Below are 23,127 nucleotides of genomic sequence, written 5' to 3'. Positions count from 1 at the left end.
TCCAGACCGGTGTTTTTCACATTGGTAGGGGAGGGAGCTTTTTTTAAAAGACAAAAATGTTTAACCCTAATGTAACCCATGAGTTTCATCACTTTTGCTTTGCGTAATTAAAAAAAAACAATTGGTGAAAAGCCGTGTGAAGCACATGTGCCTCTCCTTGGTCTTTCTTATGATGTTTTCTAAAAATGTTGCATGATATTATCTGAGCTGATACGGTAAGAGTCCTTAAATGAAACTACTACGAGCTCCTAGAGGACTGGCCCTTCTGAAGCATCTATAACTCTGCTGACAGCTTTGTTATATGCTGCTGCACTAAAGCCACTCTTTTAAACATCGTTGTGGAGAAGAATTTCTGCTGCTTTGTCTCACATAATTAACCCCATAGGCTCCGTGACAACTTCCACTGACTTAAAGTAGAAGGATGTTGTTAACATTGAAATTTATGACTTTTTAAAACACATAAATAACATTTTTTGTATTGCATTATGTTGGTCACAGCATGGTTTAAGCACACAGAACATGTGGGTGGTTCACAAACTACAGGATTGGGGTATTACGTTATTTTGAGTTATACTTCATAAAACTTAAATAAAAAAACTAGTTTTTGCTATTCAGAAAAGAATACATTTACAACATGGTTAAAAGTTTTATCTGCACATAGTATTTTTAAATGTTCCATGTTCCTCCTTTCGCTTTTCACAATGACTTTTCTGTTACCAAAGACACAATAGCACACAATATTTAGGCATCAATGGATCAGTGCAAGAAATACCTTTTTAAAGAAGGCACAAAATCTGTCAGCAAAATCAGCTGATGTGAACTTTCTCTCTTCTGAGCCACCCATTTTGTTAGTGTGATAAAATCCTAGCAACAAAACAGTTTAAATTTTAGCTTTAATAGCTGCTGATACTGGCAAAAAATTAAGGTTCTGCAGATTCTGGCTGATGAAACTGCAGAGGCAGAGTTTAGGTCAAGCTATGCCAAAAATCGAGTTCATCAATCATCAGTTTTAATACAAAGGGTAAATGTGCATGTTGTCCTGCCCTAACATGGAACAAAAGCAACAGAAGAGACAGAGTGATGCCAATCAAATATAGTCTGTACATGCCCATACAAAGGAAGGTTATTATGCAAAATAGGTGAAAGCAATCATGTGTTTACCATGGGTGTGTAGAGCCTTGAGGGGTATGACACAAACTTATTTGGAAGTCATCATGTTTATTTTCCACCGCTTGTCTGTACAGTATGATGTGGCATTTATCTTTTCTGAAATGACTCATCTGGTTTCTTAATATACTGTTCGACAACACTGACAATAGTCGATACCTCCGCCATCGCTCCTATACCTGCAAGTAAAAAGAACAGGTTACACAAACACCTTCGGCAGGGAAGAATAACTTATCAGTCAGTGACCTAGAGGCAATGATTCAAATTATGTTGCAACTGCATCGAAACAAAGCTTTGAATTTAATAGGCTTTTGCTTTGAGATTTAAGGTTGGTCTAAATCTTTGAACATTTTTTACATTTTTGTTCACAGGCCCTTTTATTATTTATAGCTGTGTGCAAGCTTATCTGTGTGATTTCCTCTCAGGCATTTTCCCCACATTTACACCGGCTTATGCAAGTAGTAAAGGTCATCAGAGTAAAATACTGTATCAAGGTCCCCATAAAACACAATGAATTTAGTTCAATCAATATTTTATACTGTATTATCTACATAAAGGGTGGACTCTATTGGCATAACACCACTACTTGGCATATTAAAAGGTAATTTGGTATTAACACTGAGGTGTTAAACAGAACAATAAATGTGCAGGCTGTTTATTTCCATGAAGACTGACTTTCACAGACATTTATTCTCCCCAAAGCAATACTGTTGACAGCATTCTGTCTTCTGCTGCACCTTGTTTGCATAACAGCCGTTACTTGACCGAGTTGCTAAGTAACTATTAGCATTATCAGTTCAGTTTTTGATCAAACAGTAATATGGTGTTAATGGGCGTAATAAGATAAAAATCCCCACTTCATCCCTTAGCCAACATAATTAGAATTTGTTAGAAAATAAACCTGTTTTAATGAAAGCAGGATAACTTCTTATGGCAGATATCTCTCTTGGAATACACGCTTGCATGGGTTGCATATAAAATTGCATAATCAAAAGCTAATCTAGAGACTTTAGCATGTTCTAATTATAAGCACTAGATATGTGGCCAACTAAAAAATATTAGATCGTTGCTATCATGGCATCTAAAGAGTCAGCTAATGTTAAAACTTTTTGAACTGAACTGTAGTAAGCAAGATACATACAGATTATAGTTCTGAATTGTATAACAAAGCAAATGAATTGATCAATGAAGGGAAATTGTGAAGAGTGTGACACCCCTATGCTCTAGAGTCTATAAAGGCCACATAGCACACTGGCAAGTGCAAATTAAACTGAACAGTACCTTCAAACACACCTACACTCTATACTACCCGACATTATTGCACTAGGAGTGCATGTACCATCTTTGTAAGGAAGTTGCAGCATATGAACGGTTTGCAAATGTGTGAGTATCAAGATGTGAATGCATTGCTGATCAGAAATATAATCAGCTAAGCTGCAAATGACATGTGAATGACATCGTTGGCATTATACTATGTCAGCAATTATTTGAAAAAGCTTGGTACAAAGTGCAGCTGATGCAAAAACACCCTCACTATTGGCATTTGCTGTTTCCATATATTCATGCAGTCTTCTGCTCACTAGTTATGTTTGTTATTAACCTGGGGCTATGTACTCAGGAAGTGCCCTTTGTTATTACAGAATGTACAGTAATTATTGAATTGGCATTTTTTTTATCACTCTATGCAGTTGAACCTTTATTGGAGCCAAGCCATGGTCTTGATGTTACTGTTCACCCTTATGCAGACTGAGGGTGCGTCGGTCTTGCCTGCATGGGTATTTATCTATCACGATCTTGGAAGTCAATGAGAGTGCATACCATACAGCATGCTAGGAACCAGCACTAGTGTTTTTTTTACTCTAACCAAAGTTGTAACCCACGGTCACATTAATAAACCCTGGTGTTTTCAAGTGCATACATGACATCAGCTAGTTCGCCAATGGGCTGCTTTGGTAATAATGTAATTTCCCAAACATAATATATAATGTTTAATAATGTAAGTTCCCAAACATAAAGCTCTTTGAGTCAAGAGCAACAGTCCACTTACACACGTGGACTGAAACTCCTTTCTGAAACATTTTCCTACTGTAATTGCTGCTAATAGAGAAACTGAAGTTGCTGTCATGCTATGTTGAATTTTTGTTTCCTGCGTCATGTTGTGAGAATCCCCCTGCCCTGTTGGTACCTTGAAGTATCTGTTTTGATTTGCTGTCATGATTTTGAAAAGTCTTTGCAGTAGATCAGTGCTGCTATCATAGAAGGTCAGTAAATGGTCTGCACTTATATAGCGCCTTTCTACCTATTTTCTACCTAGGAGAGGAGTGCTGCCTTACATTTGCCTTATCTTCATCAAAGTTGAACAATTTAAACACCTTTTTTTTAAAAAAAAAATGAAAGGTATGCAGGTTACCCACTATTATCACCCTAGCATATCTCACAAGATGTTGCCCCCATCCAAGGTGAGTTACCACAACCTGATATAACTTAACATTCTCTATACTGAAAGCATACTGCTGTGCACTACTTCTGTCTACACACTATACTGTGAGATTTTATAAGATATAAGTAAGGACTGGTAGATAATCAATATTGAAATGTATGCTAATATGAAAACCTACCTTCATCACCACACACAAGCTTCTTAGCAATACAGGGAATTTCCACATATCCAAACTCTTTTAGTCTGGATACCTGCTGTGCTGTAATGGGATGCCGCCACATAGCTGTGTTCATTGCAGGGCAGAAGAGGAGAGGTCGACTGGTATCCCAGGCTCTGACCACACATGTCTGTCAATAACAAAATAACGAATACTACTTGGAAACAATTTCAAAGAAGTAATGTTTAGTAATTTATTATTTGCTATAACAGAATTAATCAGAAAATAATTTCTGGTTCTTACGAGCAGATTGTCACAAATTCCATTAGCAATCTTTCCGAGAGTATTAGCATCTAAGGGGGCAATGACAAACAGGTCTGCCCAGCGCCTTAGCTCAATATGTAGCACAGGGTCAGATCTCTGCCTCCAAAGCTAGAACAAAGAAAAGACTAGAGGCATCACAAACAATGAGACACTCACTTCCTTTCTGGAATGCTTGACACATAAGACCATGGTTTCCCAATAGTCTGGCTCTGAGGCATGTGTTGTTTCAAAATACATATTAAGCAACTGGAAAGCTGTCAAGTGACATGGCATTGACAATGTCATTCTTTTATATTTTAATTTCAAGTGCAGGGAAAGACTTCAAATAAAGTGCATGGATGCACTGCTAAGTAAATAATGTGTTTTTACAACATAATATTAGTTCATTGCTACCTTCCACTCATCCTTGTCACTGTAGATTTTTGTTGAAACTTCTTCGGGGTTGTAGAAGTGCTTGGCATACTCTGTGGTCACCACTCTTATATCCACCTAAACCAAAAGTTATTTTTTAAAGTAATTAGTTTTTTCTTCTGGTGGAGATGGAAAACTAATAAGAAAAACAAACAAATTGCAAGTAACTGATCTTTAGCTTTATGTGTCCTACATTTTTTAACAATGGCCGCAGAATCCATGGTAAAATGTGTATAGATTGCACTTCATCTCAGATGGAACACCATCAATGGCATCTCATGGAATTGTTATTTAGAACAATATTTCTGTTTACAGAGTGAAACATTAGTTAAATTCTCTTCATAATTTGTTTTTATAATATATTTGCATTGCTAAGCAAATCCAACACAGCTGCATGACTCTAGTCCAACTATACATATAGTCCTGCCCTTGTTTTATGTGTCACAAAAAGATTTCACAATGGAATAGACATTGTGTCATACCTCCCATTACGATACTTACTGTATGTTTTCACTTCTCTTTTTAGTTTCCCAATGAGAGCCTTTATAGATCTTAATTAATATGCATTGTTGGCCTATACTAGTCTGCTCAGTCAGCTGAGTCACTGTAATGCAAGTTTAATCCAAGGGTGCTTTGTGAGATATTAAATAAAAAGAGCCATAACTGAATAGCTTAATAAATGAATTGTAATAACAAGATTTTTCTGCTTAGCTGTGTTTTAAGGTTTTGCAGGGGTATTTTAGGGTTTCTATTAACTGTTACATGTTAACACCATTTAAAATGCAATTTCATATTAATTTATAAATGTATTTGGCCAAACAATCCATTGAAAAGGTGAGAATGGTGACCAAACACATTTAATAAAATTACAATTGTTTACTGGACAACGTCGGACGACTGGACAACGTCGGCCAGCACAATTTGCGGTTGCAGGAGTCTCAGTTGTAGTTTAAACGTGTGCAAGGTCTCCAAATAACCTGCAGTCATATAACATTTACATTTATTCATTTAGCAGATGCTTTGAAGTGCATAGGAAGAGTTCTGTTTCCAGCAGGATTTTGAATATTGAGTTTGCTGAGGATGCAGTTTGGCAGCTCGTTCCACCATCGTGGGATCATTGCACTGAAGAGTTTTGCTTGGTGTCTTCTGTGTGGTGCTGGGACCACCAGACGCCGTTCGTTGGCATACTTTACAGTTTTAAAACGACTATTGCTGCCAATGACCGGCAATCAAAAACGCTGCACTCCGCTAATATTTAAATACAATACATTTTAGCAGATTTTTTGTTTAAATCGAACCCCATGCTTTTAAAGACTTTGCTTTTCTGCATAACGTTACCTGTTACTTAACACCTGAAACATCTACTCCATCTTGTGGTAAAGATTAGCCTAACTAAACCGTAAGGTACAGATATATTGTGTTATGTTGTGCAGGTGCTGTAACGTTAATGCAGAGACAGACAAAGAAAGCGGCCACTGAAAGCAGGCTGTGAATATATAAAAAAACATAAAGCAACTCACCCCAGAAAGAAGGCGAAGCTGTGAGACCAAGATGGGTAGTTTCAAGGCTGCAACGCTTCCCGTAACACCAATAAGGATACAAAATTCCCCTTGAGATTTCTGTAAATCATTTTTCAAAACAGAAACGTGGTCCTCTGTCTGCATATTCACAAATGTCTAAAAAGAGTCACCCAAGCTACCATGCCGTGCACCTGAGATTACACAGAGTACCTCTTTACCCACTTCCGTAAACATTCTCCAGCAGCCAATTGGCACAAGCAACGAGTTCGTCTCCGGCACGAGCGCGTCACTACGCTGACAGAAGGCGTGCGTGCGCGCTCGCAGAATATTCTTGGACTTCCAGGTCGGTTAGCTAGTGTGAGGAGATAAGAGTCCATTTAATTTACTACTAGTTTTATGATTGTTTGATATAAGGCTTTGCAAAAACACAACGATGGCACTCACACCTCTCGTTTACTGGGCTCAGCGCCATGAAGAAATATACCTGCGAGTGGAGCTGATTGACGCTCAGGTGAGGCAACCGAAGTGTAACACAAACTAATTTCTCATCAGGAAATTGCTTAAGGACAGTACTTTAAGACTAACTACAGCCCCAGTTTGTTCCTGTGAGGGTAAATACAAAACAAGGCAAATGCTGGTTGCAGGTTCTTGTCATCGCCACACCGGTGGTAGCTGGTCAACTTGCATAGGCCTCGTGGATGATGGATAGAGAGTGATCCCTCTAGGTTATAGCTGATCATTACAGCGCCCTCTGCTTAGGCGTTTCATTTTCAAGGTTGATCCAACCAGCCCAGTCAGTCACATGGGTTAATATCGCTAAATATAAATATAAATATAAATATCGCTCTACTTGAAGTAGGGGTGGAGTGTAATTATCACTCGGGTTAGTCAGAGACAGGTACTGCTTTACCCAAATAAGTTATCGCTACCTTGTCCCAAACTGCACGCTGTAAAACGGACTCTTGTACTTTTTTTTTGCACCCGTCTAAACACAGACATAGCAGTTACATTGTCTGTTGCGCCATATATTGCTGTGCAGTGTTCAGTATACGGTGCCATTAACAAGAGCTGAATCATGGTTCAGACTGTGTGAAACCGCTCATTTGCCTGAGAGTTTCTTTAAACAAGAACATCATCTTGATTAACAAAGGGCTGCTAACTAATCTTTTTTTTTAATGATTGTTATGTTGATCTTACTTTTATTTGCTTTAGGTCTAATCTTGTCATCCTTTTCAGTATTTTATAATTGTCTGTGCATTAGTGGTATTTTTCAAAGGAAGTAATGATGCTTAAATTCTGGCTGTGGGAGGAAGTAAGCTCACTTTCTGTGTCTTTCTGCAGAATATTGCCGTTCATGTTCATGAAAACATCCTTCAGTTTAGAGGTGACAATAATTTAATCTTCATTTGGCGATGGAAATATTTTTTAATTTTTTGATTTGTGACCTTTTTAATTGCATTTTGTGTGCAGCCCAGGGCCATGGTGCAAAAGGACAAAATCAATACAAGTTCAGCTTGGATTTTCTCTTACCAGTAAAACCAGAGGTATAGATCCAAATTAAAATACTTTATTACATATTGTTGTCTCTTCCTTATGCCTTCTAATTTTTCCAACTTCTCAAATCAAATTAACATCTGCCTAGGTAAGCTACAAGTCCACGCAGCGGCAGGTGAATATTACTGTGCGGAAGGAGCAGCGTGGCTGGTGGGAAAGATTGATCATTCAGGAGCGTAAACCTGTCTTCCTGGTACCTGATTTTGACCGATGGCTAGACGAGTCAGATGCTGAGATGGAGATCCGGGAAAAGGTAAAATGAAAGTTGTGTATTTAACTGATTGCAACATCTTTCTATACACAAATGTATACTTAATGGCAGACTTCATTATCCAAATATCAGCTAAGGTTGTATTATTGATACTAAAGGCAAAGACTGAAAACTAAACCTGATATACTTTTTAACTTTAAAAAGGAGGAGAAAAGGAACCGGCTAAAGGCTTCACGACGTAAAGAGGAAGGTGAGACCAAATCTTTATGACCAAAAATGTCTTTTTCAGCTGGTGATTTCAAAAGGTTTTGTAAAAGTAAACGATTGTTATTACTGGAAAGTCTAAAATGTCCAAAATCCAAAAGGCTTTTATTTCAACCTATGGCTGCTTCTCTAAACCCTAACATTTTTTTTACAGATAAAGGACTGAATGATTTTTAAAAGTATACCTTTTTTTAAAGTTTTGTTCAAATAGTGTCTGCCTAACATTTAGTTCTATTTCTTTTGAAATACCAGGTTTTGTCAGCCTAAAAACAGGATATTTGTTTGTTTACAACCTGGTACAGTTCCTCGGTTTTTCATGGATCTTTGTCAACATGACTGTGCGGCTCTTTATCTTTGGCCAAGGTAAGAAAGTGTCATGTGTTTTGTTTTTCCTTCCTCGATCAATTACTTTACTAAAATTTGGTAATTTATAACCAAACTCTTGTTTCAGATTCTCTCTATGACACATTTCATACCATTTCGGATGTAATGTTCTTCTGCCAAATCCTGGCAACGGTAGAGGTCCTCAATGCTGCGTTTGGTGTTGTCAGAACAGGTGTTTCTCCAACACTTATACAGGTATGGGGAGTTCTTCCAGAGCTTAGGTGTATAGGATCACGGATTAAATGCCAGTAAATATGAAGTGTAACCACAAATTAAGTGCCTTTGTGGGTTTTGTTCTTATACTAGGTGGTTGGAAGGAATTTTATCCTCTTCATCATTTTTGGTAGTTTGGAGGAAATGCACCACCGGCCAGTTGTGTTTTTTGTTTTCTATCTGTGGAGTGCCATCGAGATGTTTAGGTACGCAAACCTCTGCCTTGACATTGCTCTTTAATTTAATAATTTAATAATAATCTATAATAATTTATATTTACAGCATCAGTATTCTTTAAACCACACCAGCAGTTCTTTGAGTAGACTTCTGCTGTCAAATGACAATGTGGACAATTTATTTTGTTTGTGCCTTTTAAAATTGTAAATATTTTAAAGAATTGTGCATTTACTTGCATCTGTTTACTTAAGTTTTTCTTCCGAGGAGTCATGTGTCTTGGTGGCTGCACTCACTAGTGCGTTTTTAAAGACAACCAATTACAGTCTAGGTAGATTTATACCTGTCCCATCTTCCATCTGTTTCATATAATGGATTTAATCAGATTCAGAAAGATAATAAGTGACTTCGAAATGTTCTTGTAACCATCAGCTGATGGATTTGATGTTGTAAAACATACAAGATGGAAACCTCCAAGGTTTAGAATTTATTTTTAATCAACAAACCAGTGGGTCAATTACAGTTTCCTGGAGTTTTTGTTAGTTGAGTAGCAATCTGACTTGTTTATCCTGCCTAAAACTAACAATGTGCTCTAAATTCAGGTATCCATTTTACATGCTGGGCTGTTTCAATACAGAGTGGAAAACCCTCACCTGGCTACGGTACACCATCTGGATACCACTGTACCCATTAGGTGTATTGGCTGAAGGTGAGGTTCTTCTCTTTTTTCAGAATTAATTTTCCCAGGGATTTTATTTTGCCTCTAAGCCTCACAAAATTAATCTTTGGAAACACTGATAAAGAAGAGGCAGAGAGGTTGAATGTTTAATACATCATAGAGACACATAAATAACACACCGAACCAAGTTTTCTTGTCCTCAATTAAGGAACACAGAACTAGGAGAAGGTTTTATACCCTTTACCCTTTAAGTCGTTGGGGGTGGTTGACACAATCCACACATGGCATTGCCAACATAACCTCATAATCTAAATGCATGACATCCCGCAGAGGCATATGGCCTAATTCCATTAGTTATAATGTTCTGAAAGCAGGGGCCATGATGACCCTGCTGGTACTGTTTATTTATAACTATGGGAAATTTGCTGTACAAACCACTGCTTCTCTGTATGACCCATCCTCCAACACACAGATGGTACACAGAAGAAATTGGTATCCTTACATTGAGTACATAAGAAAAAATTATGCACAATTAGGGGTTTGTGCCTCTCAAGTTCTTCGTACTGTGCTTTAATAATGGATTAATCGGCAATCTCCTGAGCGGCAAGTCAGTATGCTGTAGAGATTCTCTCGTGGTGAACTTTTGTCAGTGCATAGTAATCGATATGCTGAAAATGAGTAAGACAGACAACCTGCGTGAATTGGGGTTACATAGATGTGATTGATTCTGAGTAGATTATTAAACACAGGAAAGATCAGGTCATCCGAAAACTGGTGAAACCAGACTTTTTACCTCCTCTACATCTTTACCCACAAATATGAAATGTACCTCCTCTGTCAATCTCTCATAGCTGTTGCTGTGATACAGTCCATTCCAATCTTTGACGAGACCAAAGTCTTCAGCATTCCTCTGCCAAAGGTCATTGGTACCTCCATCAGCTTCTCTTACGTCCTGCACATTTATCTTGTTCTCATGTTTCTAGGTAAGTTGTCCAGATAAAAAAATCATCATATCAATCTCTGTTCTAATATACAGTTTAAATATCAGCATTTTGTTGATAAACCCTTTAAATGTCCACCCCCCCTTTTAGGATTATATATCAACTTTCGTCATCTGTACAAGCAGAGGAAGAGGCGTTTCCATACCAAGAAGAGGAAAGCAAATTGAGCTTTAGCATCAACAGTGATCCTCAAACACCCTGGCTGCCTGCCGGGGGAAAAATTAAACGATACTGATAAACCATGGTCCTATCACATCAGCTACGTTATGAAAAGTTTTTTTGTTTTTTGTTTTTCCCACAGCCTATCTGCTTGCACTGAAATGATTTCCTTTCATGGTGCAATTGTAGTATTTAATGAATGCAGTCTGCATTCAGTTATTTACTGGTATCAACTTCTCTTAAAATGGACTGTGATTTGTAGATTAACAGGGAGTTGTAGTAAGCCATAGAACTTGAGATCGTGTTTCTTTTTCCTTTTGAGTATTTTAAAGTATTTTTGGTGTAACGCACTGATCAGGACATCCTGCTCTTGCCAGTCATACAGGAATTGGTGTATGAATTGAAATAGAACAAAAGTGATTCCAGATATTTTTTAACTGTTCCATAAACCTCAGGGAAAAATATACTGGGACTGCTATAATCCAGAGAGCATTGTATGCCCCGTAATCTTCAACTATAGTCTTTTAATGTGCATTCCTTTCTCACTCTGCCCAAATATTAAAAGTTACCTGGATTTTGAATGCAAATATCAAGTCATTTCATTTCCCAGGTTTGCCACTTTAACATTTTCCTTTACACATCATTCAGCATACATCCTGTGCTGTCTCCAGTGTGGTCCACACAGGATGAGGATTATATTTTGGAGTTCATTTTTCAAACGTTTCAAACTCAGCTTGAGAAGTCAGTGTGCATGGGGACAATGTTGTGATCAAAAGCAGCATACTGGGAATCACCAGTGCTGGCCAGTCTTAGTTGCTGTGCAGCATGGGACAGCTGGAAAGCAGCATCCGGATGGGCAGAGTCTGGCAACAAAGTGCACTCTCTCTCCAGCAGATCAGCCACTCCCTTCAGGAGCTCCCAGAAGCCAAAAGCCAAGGCAGCTTTCCGTAGACGGTTCAGTTCCTGACAGATTTTGAAATAATTACATTTTTATAGAAAAATGGTAGATTGGCTGTTTTTTTTTTTTTTTTAAATGCAAGCAGTTTTCAGTAAAGCCTACCTTATAAAAGGTTTGAGTTTTATCTGGTAATTTTCTTGCATTCCTCAGAATCTTTTGGACATCTGTCTGTAAAATAACACCACAAATAACACTATTACTGTAAGAAACACTGTTGAAGTCCTAAACTGAACGTTGATTCAAGAATTTACTACTACAACCCCAATTCAAAAGAAGTTGGGAAGATGTGTAAAATGCAAATAACTAAAAAAACAAAAGGCAATGATTTGGAAAATTCATCAAGCCTTACTTTATTCACAACAGAACATAAACAACATATCAGATGTTAAAACTCAGAAATTTTTACCATTTCATGGAAAATATTGGGGTTGTACAAGTATTCACCAAATGCTGACTTTCTTCTGAAAATACTAATTTGATGCATTGAATTAACTGTACCTGTAGTCCACTGGCCTTAATCCAAACAGTGACATTCTGGGCATAGCTTCGTTTAACTGGTGGCTGCACAGGAAAAGGACTTTTACTGTCATCCTCTCCATAAGGATTTTCAGCAGCTTCTGAAATATGAAAACAATAATATAATTGCAAAGTGAATCCAGGTTTTCACCGAATTAAAGTAAAGAGGCCCATCTTTGTAATAAAACTTAACTATTAACTGCTTGATTATGTACATATACAGAGGCTTTTGCTCTCTAGGAACAAACACTTCTTTACCTGTACATGGGTTAAGGTCTTTTAAGTTACATCCCAAGCACAGAGAATTTTATCCACACTATGACAGAACAAACCCCTTAGACATACAGCAACTGAAAACTAAAACAAGTTTGTGAGAAGTCACCTGAGATTGGACCCAAATGTGAAATCTTGCCTAGCCAAGGGAGAGGTTCTGCGCCAAGCTCAAACAGTGACATCATCAGGTTTGATTTCTTCTTACTGTCTGCTTGGGAGTACAGCATGCCATACCACTCTGGCCTGAGAAACAAGCAAACTAAATTTAGGCAATTTCTTAATGCAATGTATTACCTTGTTTTTCTGTGCAAATATCTTCATAATTAAGTGCCCAAAATTTTGTAAATAACACATGTAAAATATGTAACATAAACAGCTTTGTTAAATCTTACCCCAACTGGACCAGTGCCACCATGCCCTCAACTTTCAAACTGCCATGCAAGAGTACACAAAAGTTTGGACTTTTGCCTGCCATTTGACTGGCAGAGGGTTCTTCCTCAAGCTCGTCTGTAGCCCCTGTGCCCACGTCATCCACTTCTAAAATCAAATGAAGTAAAGAAAAATCAACACATTGATAACACCCTAAAATCAGGTATTGTACAATAAATTGATCTGCTTTTTGTTTTGTTTTTTAAATGTGTCAAAAACGAATCAATAAGCTCATTAATAATTGGGATTTGGTATATATTAAGCTCTCTGGTACATTAGTAGCTGCTTTTTTGTATTTTCTATTAATTTTATCTTAAGTTTATATTACAGGTTGTCTAATTGAGATGTCCTTATAGCAATACATGTTGTTGAATATAAACTGTAATTAACAGTTTTTACTACAAGCAGAAAACACATTTTAGTGTGGGAGTATACAATGCAGGTCAAAGAACACAACAAAGATGTACTAATACTAACAAATATATTAACCTTTGTTTACAGCAATAGGCAGTACCAAGTGTCTTGATATCACAGGAGGACTGGAAATATCAGCGATTTCAATAAAGCCCACAATTTCCAGATCTGAAACACACATAACAGAATAATGGTTTGTTTGAACAAAACATTTTTTATATCAAACTCTCAATTATGAAATTTGGAGCCCGCTTGGTACCTGTGCTGACTGTTCGGGGCATGGGCTCCACCTCTTCGTCCACCACAACAGGCTCAGGCCGAGGAAACACCTGGACATCTGAGGACAGGTTTCCACAATGCAGAACAGCATGAAAAGGAGAGTAGGCGTAATCAATCAGCCTCCTGTAAACACACAAAGATGTAATCTTCCAAAAGGGGCCTTAAGAATCCTCGAAAACATAAACAGGTACAATTGTTTACCACAGCAATAGCCATACCCAAACATGGCCTGTACACTCTTCATGCAAAGTGGACCCTCCGTGGTAAAGATTTGTCCATCCCCCCCACTGAGACGAAGTAGCTCCTCCAAGTTATCCATAGCATCAGTCATCTGTAACTGCAATAATCGAAGACTGAGGGTCATACTTATTACAGCTACCAAAGCTATTAAACCACAACACTAAACTGCCAGATGCCTAAATTATAAATTGATGCAGACACAATAGATAAAATTACTTTTTTTGGTGATTTTATTTTATCTAATTTAACCAGGATTCTATACAAGTAATGAACAGCCAAGTTCAATATAATATTTATAATTAAAGTGTCTTATGGTGATTAAATCAAACAGCACCTGACCACTGTTTGGTTTCACAGTAATGTTTACTTTTTTTAAAAGTTAATAAATGTAAGAAATTCTTGATTTTGTTATTATGTGTTACGTAGTTTACATTAATGAAAAACATGCAATTATTCCCATTCAAAATTAAAAGGTACAACACAATAAGGAATGCAAAAAGTCAAGGGGTCAGAATTCTTAAGCAACATTTTCTTTAACCCAATTTATAACCTGAGTAACTGTCTGTGCCAGTAAGTGCCAGGATATAATGGCCCAGTAAAAACAGCAGCCTTAGATCCTGTTTCTTACCAGCTGCTTCTGGTTGCCTGGTGTCTGACTGACTGGATGACTTCAGATTAAGATAGAAGTACATAGAAACAAAAGGCATGAAATGGTACCTCTTCTGCATTGGCTACACACATGATGAACAGTTTGGTAGGGAAAGGGAAAGGGAGTGGGAACTTCTTGTCATCCCCACGCTGCTTCAGTGTTTGCAGGGAATGTCGAAGGGAACCCTTTCCAATCCCAAGAGATCCATCAGTAACCAACACCACCTACAGGACATAACAGGAATGTACTTAAACTTAATCCCATGTAACAACAGAGATGCACAGAAAGCAGAAATCACATCACAGAAACATACACAAGCTTTAATATCTAAATGATTATTTCGGAGATGTGATGACACTGTTTAAAGTTATAAGTAATAAAGTACCTGACACGGACAGGCACTGCCCCATTCTTGCTGCACCACGTTACTAACTCCATGAAGAGCCGATTCAATACAAGTTTTGTCATAGTCTTCCAGGTTGCTCAGAGCCTCCTGTACAGACAAGAGACAATTATTAGATAATTCCAAACTTTGATTTTTTTTTCTATTTCCTCAGGAAATTGTCACGAGGCACACATCACCTGCAATGCATTGTAATCTCTGGTAAAAGGCACCAAGAGCTCCCAGAGAGAAGAAAAGGCCATCAGCGACGTAAACTCCAGGCGGTAGTTTGAGGCCATGTGTTCAAACAACATATTGAGTCCGTGCACAGCCAGATTTTTCCTCTGAAACTCTTCGCTGCCATCCAGGGACACTGGTCGTGTCATAGACAAAGACACGTCCATTAAGACCACAGTAGGCATGACTCGGTGTTTATATCGATTCCCAACAACACAATGGACCTAAAGTAACATCCAACGTCCTCCCGCTGGAGAAAAGAAAATAAATTATCTTGTGAGAACAAAACAAAACTTAGCGCTTAGTAGCTTATCATGCTGATTAGGCAAAGCATGTTAAAGGCTCGTTCATCAGTCATTTAGCATATTATGCTAAAACAGGCATATTCTACAATAGTCAGTGTTATACCAGAGTTGGTTCACTTCAAACATCAACTTTCAATGATGATAAAAGCAAAATAAAAGTGCATACAGAAGCAAAGCACTGCTAGCTCATGTTGGCTGTTCGGCTAAATTTCACGAGCTCTCTGCAACGTTAACACCAAAAGACCAAAGGGATCAAATGTCCCAGCTACAATTAATGGATATCAATAGTTAACTATCCATAAGTTAAATTATAAAATGAATATGACACAAAGAAATAAATAAAACTCGCTATATACGTGCCATTCAGTGTTTTACTCCCAGCGTTTGTGTTGTAACGTGCATCACTACTTCCGTCCGGGTGACATCTGTGCACTTAATAGTTCCTATGTGATTTATGACTGTGCTGAACATGTACATAAACATCTGCTGAAAAAATGTCAACAATATCTTTACTGGCTTATTTACATTTTGATTTTAAGTTAAGGGTTTGGGTGAAAGTTCAAATAGTGATTTCCGCTGAAAAACAAAATCTAACTCCTCATTTTCGTAAATCCTGGGGCCAGACAAAATATATGGGTATATATTAGGGTATCGAACGAATTGTCTCACCCCCTAACCGCCTAGGGAGGGCGCTACATCAAAACAACTTAATGTTAAACACCATTAACGAATTCATTCATGTATTAAGTACACTACATTTTAGTCCAGATGATAGCAGCGCACTTTAAAATTACCTTTTCCCAATTAATGCATACAAGATTTTTTTCACACTCCTCTGGTGGAAACTCAGGAGGGAGCATCGCAATTTCACGTGTGCATTTCCTACATTTATCAACTGTAAGTCATAGACTTACACTATTTATTGAACTTGCTTTAAATTCTATATTACTACGTAGGCTCATGATAAAGAGAGAGTGATACATTGCACATAATCCTCTTAGAAGACTTCAGGTATTAGGCATTATGTTGATCCATTGTGAAGACTTGCCATGTGTCCTACATACCCGTTTGGCCACTGGCAACATATTGAACTTATGTGCCACAGCACCCAGCTGCAGAAATCTACTTTTGGAGACTTTTGCAACCCTGACTTTGCAAGACATTCATTTTATGGTAAATCTGCATTTGTGATCGTATTGCAAAGTTTTGTTTGCTTTCTTTGCAGTGGATGAGGAAATTAACAAGCCCCTCACCAAAATACCATAACGCTATTTCTATGTTATTATCCAGTTTTTGTTTGTCTGTGCATTTGCTTTTGCTTGGATTTTTTTTGTCTGTTGATTTCTTACACTCAGGTGTGAAAAAGTGGTCATTTTCAAAATTGCCTTGTCAATGCCATGACAGACAGTTGTGTAAGATGTGCAGTGGTACGATCAATTTTAATGCTTTCAGACGTACACTACTAGGTTGCCAGTTGCTGCCTAAATATCACTTAATCTCTAATATTTCCTTTTTCTGATGTTTCATTTACAATAGGTTGGGTTTCCCAAGAAGTTGAGAATGTGACATGAATCTCAGCACTGAAGTTTTGGATTCTATCACCCCATGGTCTGCTGGGGAAAGAACTGGACACGTCCTCTACCAACCCCCTTTTATGCAACTTAATTCAACATAGCCTGTTGCAACACTGTTTTGGAGGAAAATGTATTGTACAAGAAGGAAGCGGCTGCAACTGAACAGAATTCTTTTTCTTCTCTCTGGGGTTTTTCTCTTTACCTTGTACCAGCTGACCATCAGTGCCAAACTGCACGAGCCTTTGCCAATACCTCAGATTGGAGAGGACTTTGGGGAAGGTTCAACAGAGTTGAATGACGAGGTTACAGCAGAGACTCAAGGGCTGGAAAAACCTCTCACTGCAACATATGAGCCCACAGATCAAGCAGCATCTGAGATGCATGTGGTAAATCATACAGATACATCATCTATCCCCACCGAATCTCCACTATTGCCGACCACAAACCAGACTTTTGTGCATTGCATCTATGTTGCCCCTGAAACTCCACAGAAGACACCAGCACCAGATCCAGCTCCTCCTGTAACCACCATCACTCCAGCTTCTCCCGCTGAAGATCAACATATTAAGGGTGAATACCCAGAAGATATCTTTTCAATTGAAGACCGCAGACGAGGCTGGGTGGCCCTCCACATTATTGGGATGATGTACATGTTCGTGTCACTTGCAATTGTTTGTGATGAGTTCTTTGTTCCTGCGCTGGGGGTGATAACAGACAAGTTAGCCATCTCTGATGATGTGGCGGGAGCCACATTCATGGCTGCTGGAGGTTCTGCTCCTGAACTTTTTACCTCCTTGATAGGGGTCTTCATCGCCCACAGCAATGTTGGTATTGGCACAATAGTTGGCTCAGCAGTTTTCAACATTTTGTTTGTAATTGGAATGTGTGCTTTGTTTTCTCGGGAGGTACTTCATTTAACCTGGTGGCCAATTTTTAGAGATGTATCCTTCTACATTTTTTACCTCATCTTACTTATAATCTTTTTCTTGGATAACGTCATAATGTGGTGGGAGAGCATGATGCTAGTGGCTGGTTACACTCTTTATGTGATTTTTATGAAGTTCAATGTGCAAATAGAGCAGGCCTTCAAGACCCAACTCCACAAACACAAGAACTTTGTCAAAGTTATTGCTTTGGAGGAACCTGAAAAGGTAAGGACAGTGGAGTCAGTGGAGTGATTTGCATTATAAGAAGAGGCGATTCTTGCCACCTCATTCATTTTAAATTTGCAAAAAAGTATCTTCACTTCCTCTTGTGGGGTTATAAGCAAAGCCTGGGAAAATTGTGAAATCATACTACCAAATGCCTTAGTGCGCCAAAGGTCATCGGCCACAGCAAACTAATCCTTTGAGGAGCTACAGATTTGTCCAAACTGTAGCAATAGATACTGTTAACCTTACGCCTCTTGCATATGTGAATGAGGCTTCTGTTACACCAAGTAAAACAGTATTTGTTCCCACTCAGGGCTCTTGTTGAACTGGGAATTTTGCTAGATCTGAGGAGGAGGTCAAGGAGCACAAATAATTACTTCATCTGTTGAATATTCAGTTTCACACCATAAAGTATATTAGACTATAGTTTTAGTGGTAATGGGATGCAGTGGCAACATTATAGTGAAATGACAAACACCCAGAGTGTGCAATGTGTGAAACAGCAATGTACAAGATTGACATGTACACTTTGTATTGATGGTAAGCTGAAAGAACTTTGTTATGTCTCGACCAATGAATGACGATCACTGAAATACCATTGTTGCATGCAGACAAATGGGAAAGGTGAAGATAATGCTCTTCCTGCTCCAGACGACAAGAATCGGTTAAAGGTAAAAAGCTGAAATAAATAAATGAATGCACTACAGCAAAAAGAAATATATATATATAAGGTGATCACAATTCATTTTTGATCACATATATGCTTGTAATTTCACGTCTTCCTTACGTTTTGACAGTTCTGTTCATCATAGCATCGTTTCAATCCCTCCCACCCCCTTTTAAGCATGGGCACATGTAAAAACAAAGCTACATCTGATTTCCACTAACATAGTTGTTTATCAGTGATGTGTCACTGTAGGTGATTATGAGTAGCTGACGACAGACATGTCTTTCCCCAGTTGAAGCCATCCCTTCAGCGAGGGGGAAGTTCAGCTTCCTTACACAACAGCACCATGAGAAACACCATCTTCCAACTTATGATTCACACATTAGACCCTCTAGGAGAAGGTGAGTACCACATCACGGTCACAACAAATCTGATGATTGACAACTGCTGGTAAATGCTAAATTGATTATCTGTCTTTGAAATGACTGTGGGACTATGTCCTTTCCATAGTAAAATGGATTAGCAAAGTGGAAGGCAAATGGAGGCAGCGCTAAGTCCAGATTGATAATAAGCAGATAAATCCTACCTCAGTCTATGGAGGGATCCTTTATATGCCCATAGGGAATTATAAAAAAGATTTATGGACACACTAAGTAATGGTTTTGGTCAACATGGGAGTGTTCAACACAAAATAAATTATTTTATGAAATCTCGTAATGTTTCTGTTAGAACACAGACATGTGATATCCATAGTATGCTTCTGTACAGCTTTCCTAAAGTTTCTTTTTTTTTCTTAGATTAGATTAATAGTAAATTTAGCTCTATAGTAAAGAGATTACAAGCATCATGTTGCAGCAATATTCACAGTTTCTTGTTCTCTTGCCATGTATGTTCTATTTGTGCACCTGTGGTCCTCGCTCTTGGTTTGGTCATCTCTCTGACCTTGGAGCGACAAATACACTGCTACTTGAGTACAATAATCAGCTTTTGAATTTGCTTATACAACCTGGACAACAACTAGCAGCCCACTCCCTTTATCTGTGTTCTTTGAGATTGCCAGTGACCAGAAAATGCATTATGATTTGAGTCTCACAAAATTTAATGCGATGCCACACTAAGGGAGATAGGCATGATTTTGTGATTCGAACATATGTTGACTATGTTGAAGCAAAGATTGAAATAATTTCACTAATAATGATAATGTCAAATAGATATTTGCAGTGATCAACATCTGCTAGAAATGATGGTTTCCTGAGGTTTGTGTAGCATTTAAGCAGAGTATTTGTCCATTCGAAACTGTATAACTCATACAAAATATAATGGGTTTTCAGTGGAGAAGAGAAGTGAGATCCTATGTTGTCTTGTACTACGCAGCCCCTCTTGGGTAGTTCCTTTGATAGGCTCATTCTTTCTCTCATGACATCGCTCTGTGCTGCACAAAGAATTCTGCTACTGGTGCTGTTTTTGATGTTTAACTGCCTACATTTTGCTCTATGCCTACGTTTTGAGTGCTGTAATGAATTCTTTATCCTTCATACTTAATATAGAATTAAAAATTGCTCAAATTATTATTAAACATTTAGTGATTTATAACAAGATTCTAAGTTTGTTTTTGCTTGTTTGATTGTTCGTAGGGAAATTTAAGGATAAGGCTGAGACTCTGAGTAATGTGGCTAGACGGAAGGCAGAAAGCAAAACTCAAGACAAAAGTGAAGGTAACATGAAAGTATGTGACTTCGGATGCCTTTTATCAAACTGGGCTGCAATGCGCGGTTTTACATTAAATCACACAGACAAAATAGCTCAGAGTGTGGACTGAATAAGTCTAATAGGGTTGGTGAGTGCAGTAAGATTATATGCTTCATTCCCTCTACAACACTGAAATCATCTAAAAGGTTTTGAACTCTATTGCCACATCAAGATAACTTAATCTCTCCATGTGACATGACTGAAAGCATTAATTTAAAAAGAAATCACCTGGCCTTTTTTAGATAGTTGAACGAGTAAAATTGTGAGTCAATTTCTCGGAATCCTTTTCTAGATGGTGGACAAAAAAATGAGCAGGCAAAAGAGCCAGAGGTTGCCCCAGGCAAAGAAACAGAGAAGCAGGAGCAGCCAGAGGACAAGAAGGTACTCTCCAACCATGTCCTGGTGGTTATCAAAAAGCCCAGAAGTCAATCTTTGATACCTGTCTATGTAAGAGTCACTGTACAGGCTCTTTAGACTTCCTTAGTCTTTCCTTTTACTCCTCTTTTTGCTCCACTGATCTGTCCCCAACACTTCAGGAAGATGTGCCTGCAGGAGAGGATGGGTCAGGAGACTCAGGAGACTCCCACAGTGATGAAGATGACAGCGATAAGGACAGCAGTGATTCCAGTGACGATGACGATGATGAGAAGGAGGAGGAAGAGGAAGTGGAGAAAGAAGATGAGCCTCTGTCTTTAGAGTGGCCTGATACACTACGTAAACAAGCCACCTATCTCTTTCTGCTGCCCATAGTTTTTCCTCTGTGGCTCACAGTTCCTGACGTGCGAAACCAGGTAGGACCCGGATACATCTCAGAAATCAGCTGTGTTATCTAATTTCTCTGTTTTGATTTTACATAATTTCTTATAGAAATCCAGAAGATTTTTTGTGGTCACATTTCTGGGCTCCATTGTGTGGATTGCTGTCTTCTCCTACCTCATGGTGTGGTGGGCCCATCAGGTCTGTGACAATAGGAATAATTTTTAGATTTCAATGAGATTTGAGGTCCTTTGTCTTGTTTCCTGATTATACACACACAGGTACAATGCTGCTTTCATAAAGACTGTTGTAAACTGAAAGCGAAGTAGAAATGAATTCAGGTATGAAAGAAAAAGGAAAGCCCTTAGTCAGGTAATACGTTTTGAAAGCGATTTTCAGATTGTGTCCTGAATCATTTATGTTGAGATAAATATGAAAGTAAATTTCCAACCACTCTGCATCCTGCACTGTCTTTGTAGGTGGGTGAGACCATTGGCATCTCAGAGGAGATAATGGGCCTGACTATACTGGCTGCAGGGACATCCATCCCCGACCTCATTACCAGTGTAATTGTGGCACGTAAAGGCCTGGGGGACATGGCTGTGTCCAGCTCTGTGGGTAGTAACATCTTTGACATCACTGTGGGGTGAGCCTCTCTAGCCTCATGTGTCACAACTGAAAAAGAAATACTGGTGAATTTATGTGATTCATCTAATGTTCTGTGCTTGTTGCTCTTTGACTTTGTTTTAAAAGCCTACCAGTCCCATGGCTCCTTTACTCATCCATCCACAGTTTGGCTCCAGTGGCTGTCAGCAGCAATGGACTATTCTGTGCTATTGTGCTGCTCTTCCTCATGCTCCTCTTTGTCATCATCTCCATTGCATCCTGTAAGTGGAAGATGAATAAGGTGCTGGGTTTCACCATGTTCCTTCTCTACTTCATCTTCCTGGTGCTTAGTGTGATGCTGGAGGATCGCATCATTGTCTGCCCCATCTCCATCTGAACATGTGAACTTGTTCTCTTCACTTGTGACCTGAAGCAAAACTGACCTGCAGCTTTCCCATGAACTTTTTTTTGTTTCACAAGGAGATGCAGAGCTAATGTCTAACATAGACAAGATTTTGCAGTTATAGCAGTAAAAGAATGGAAAAAAACACTTCAACAGATTTAAATTAGAGATATATGTACACATTTTGGAAAATGTATGTTTCTATATGTGAATTTTGTATAAGTAAACACTAACTAACTGTTTTATAGCATTCATAATGAATGCTACAAAGCAGAACCTTGCCTTGCTTGAATTTGCAGTTTGTTTAGGCACATTCATTTTTTTTAAAAGGCATGGCAGTTACTTTGGGAAAGAAAAAACCTTGCACACATAGAATCAACATGTTTATTCCTAAATGAAAGCAAACTATAGATCCAACCAGGGAAGAAATTTGATTTCTTTTCTTTTTTTTTTTTTTTTTTTTTTTTTATGTAAAAATCATACAAATTAGTATTTGTGTTACAAATGATAAATAATACTCCATAAACATTGTTTATATTGTCAAATAGTGTAAACAGCATGTAGACATCAAATTATGTTTTGGTTATTAGCGTATGCATTATTTCCCCACACTGGTTACAAATTACAAGGTGGTTAAAATGCAGATTTACATGCTATGAGGCAGGTGTCTTATGAAATCCAGCATTGTATCATCATTAATCCTGTAATAAGCTGTGCAGCTGCATCACACTACATTTCAAACAGAATCTAGGCAGTTTTTTGTTTTCATAGTGATAAACAATATTATAATACGATATTTGTTATATCAACACAGTGAACAATTACAGTAATTTTGAAGTTGGGCAGGTCAGAGCTGTTGATCTCTTAATTTGCTAAACGTT

The 23,127-nt window shown here is 38.2% G+C and overlaps 4 protein-coding genes across 5 annotated transcripts; 2 read left to right on the top strand and 2 right to left on the bottom strand.

Moving 5' to 3' along the window:
• Positions 1-422: 422 nt before the first annotated feature.
• ppcdc (phosphopantothenoylcysteine decarboxylase) lies at positions 423-6,311 on the bottom strand. Of its 2 annotated transcripts, XM_067502635.1 has the most exons (5): positions 6,020-6,311; positions 4,482-4,577; positions 4,068-4,196; positions 3,786-3,954; positions 423-1,346 (listed from the first exon to the last, which is right to left on the bottom strand). In XM_067502635.1, exons 1-5 carry the CDS (start codon positions 6,161-6,163, stop codon positions 1,258-1,260), a joined length of 627 nt encoding a protein of 208 aa, XP_067358736.1. In that variant the 5' UTR covers positions 6,164-6,311; the 3' UTR covers positions 423-1,257. The 2 variants fall into 2 exon arrangements, with proteins under 2 accessions (XP_067358736.1, XP_067358737.1); XM_067502636.1 differs by lacking the exon at positions 4,068-4,196.
• Positions 6,312-6,317: 6 nt separating this feature from the next.
• Positions 6,318-10,726, top strand: hacd3 (3-hydroxyacyl-CoA dehydratase 3). Its single transcript, XM_067502634.1, has 11 exons — positions 6,318-6,530; positions 7,361-7,403; positions 7,490-7,563; positions 7,662-7,826; positions 7,989-8,034; positions 8,301-8,411; positions 8,500-8,627; positions 8,739-8,851; positions 9,422-9,528; positions 10,350-10,481; positions 10,590-10,726. The coding sequence occupies exons 1-11, from the start codon at positions 6,453-6,455 to the stop codon at positions 10,664-10,666; spliced, it is 1,074 nt and encodes a 357-aa protein (XP_067358735.1). The 5' UTR covers positions 6,318-6,452; the 3' UTR covers positions 10,667-10,726.
• ints14 (integrator complex subunit 14) lies at positions 9,629-15,757 on the bottom strand. The gene is made up of 12 exons (XM_067502633.1): positions 15,701-15,757; positions 14,999-15,285; positions 14,802-14,909; positions 14,485-14,640; positions 13,746-13,864; positions 13,508-13,650; positions 13,324-13,416; positions 12,798-12,942; positions 12,515-12,648; positions 12,115-12,233; positions 11,719-11,784; positions 9,629-11,621 (listed from the first exon to the last, which is right to left on the bottom strand). The coding sequence occupies exons 2-12, from the start codon at positions 15,218-15,220 to the stop codon at positions 11,388-11,390; spliced, it is 1,539 nt and encodes a 512-aa protein (XP_067358734.1). The 5' UTR covers positions 15,221-15,285; positions 15,701-15,757; the 3' UTR covers positions 9,629-11,387.
• A 1,285-nt stretch (positions 15,758-17,042) lies between these two features.
• Positions 17,043-22,499, top strand: slc24a1 (solute carrier family 24 member 1). The gene is made up of 9 exons (XM_067502159.1): positions 17,043-18,065; positions 18,677-18,736; positions 19,025-19,133; positions 20,367-20,447; positions 20,774-20,862; positions 21,018-21,272; positions 21,349-21,438; positions 21,717-21,883; positions 21,991-22,499. The coding sequence occupies exons 1-9, from the start codon at positions 17,043-17,045 to the stop codon at positions 22,238-22,240; spliced, it is 2,124 nt and encodes a 707-aa protein (XP_067358260.1). The 3' UTR covers positions 22,241-22,499.
• Positions 22,500-23,127: the final 628 nt, after the last annotated feature.

This window comes from Channa argus, chromosome 4 (assembly GCF_033026475.1).
Source record: "Channa argus isolate prfri chromosome 4, Channa argus male v1.0, whole genome shotgun sequence".
Taxonomy (NCBI): Eukaryota; Metazoa; Chordata; class Actinopteri; order Anabantiformes; family Channidae; genus Channa; species Channa argus.
Note: the sequence above shows the minus strand (reverse complement) of the source record. Positions and strands in the feature narration are given on the sequence as shown.

Bases quoted from the DNA above. Each gene is read 5' to 3' on its own strand.
- ppcdc (XM_067502635.1), bottom strand. From the start codon at position 6,163: ATGCAGACAGAGGACCACGTTTCTGTTTTGAAAAATGATTTACAGAAA. The intron at 4,578-6,019 runs GTGAGTTGCTTT...CTTTTGGTTTAG, and splicing joins AGCTTCGCCTTCTTTCTGGG to GTGGATATAAGAGTGGTGAC. The intron at 3,955-4,067 runs GTAAGAACCAGA...TGTTATTGACAG, and splicing joins GAATTTGTGACAATCTGCTC to ACATGTGTGGTCAGAGCCTG.
- hacd3 (XM_067502634.1), top strand. From the start codon at position 6,453: ATGGCACTCACACCTCTCGTTTACTGGGCTCAGCGCCATGAAGAAATA. The intron at 8,628-8,738 runs GTATGGGGAGTT...TTCTTATACTAG, and splicing joins TTTCTCCAACACTTATACAG to GTGGTTGGAAGGAATTTTAT. The intron at 9,529-10,349 runs GTGAGGTTCTTC...AATCTCTCATAG, and splicing joins ATTAGGTGTATTGGCTGAAG to CTGTTGCTGTGATACAGTCC.
- ints14 (XM_067502633.1), bottom strand. From the start codon at position 15,220: ATGCCTACTGTGGTCTTAATGGACGTGTCTTTGTCTATGACACGACCA. The intron at 13,865-14,484 runs GTACCATTTCAT...CGATTATTGCAG, and splicing joins GTGTAGCCAATGCAGAAGAG to TTACAGATGACTGATGCTAT. The intron at 13,417-13,507 runs GTACCAAGCGGG...TGTGTGTTTCAG, and splicing joins GCCCCGAACAGTCAGCACAG to ATCTGGAAATTGTGGGCTTT.
- slc24a1 (XM_067502159.1), top strand. From the start codon at position 17,043: ATGTATTGTACAAGAAGGAAGCGGCTGCAACTGAACAGAATTCTTTTT. The intron at 20,863-21,017 runs GTACTCTCCAAC...CCAACACTTCAG, and splicing joins AGCAGCCAGAGGACAAGAAG to GAAGATGTGCCTGCAGGAGA. The intron at 21,884-21,990 runs GTGAGCCTCTCT...TTGTTTTAAAAG, and splicing joins ATCTTTGACATCACTGTGGG to CCTACCAGTCCCATGGCTCC.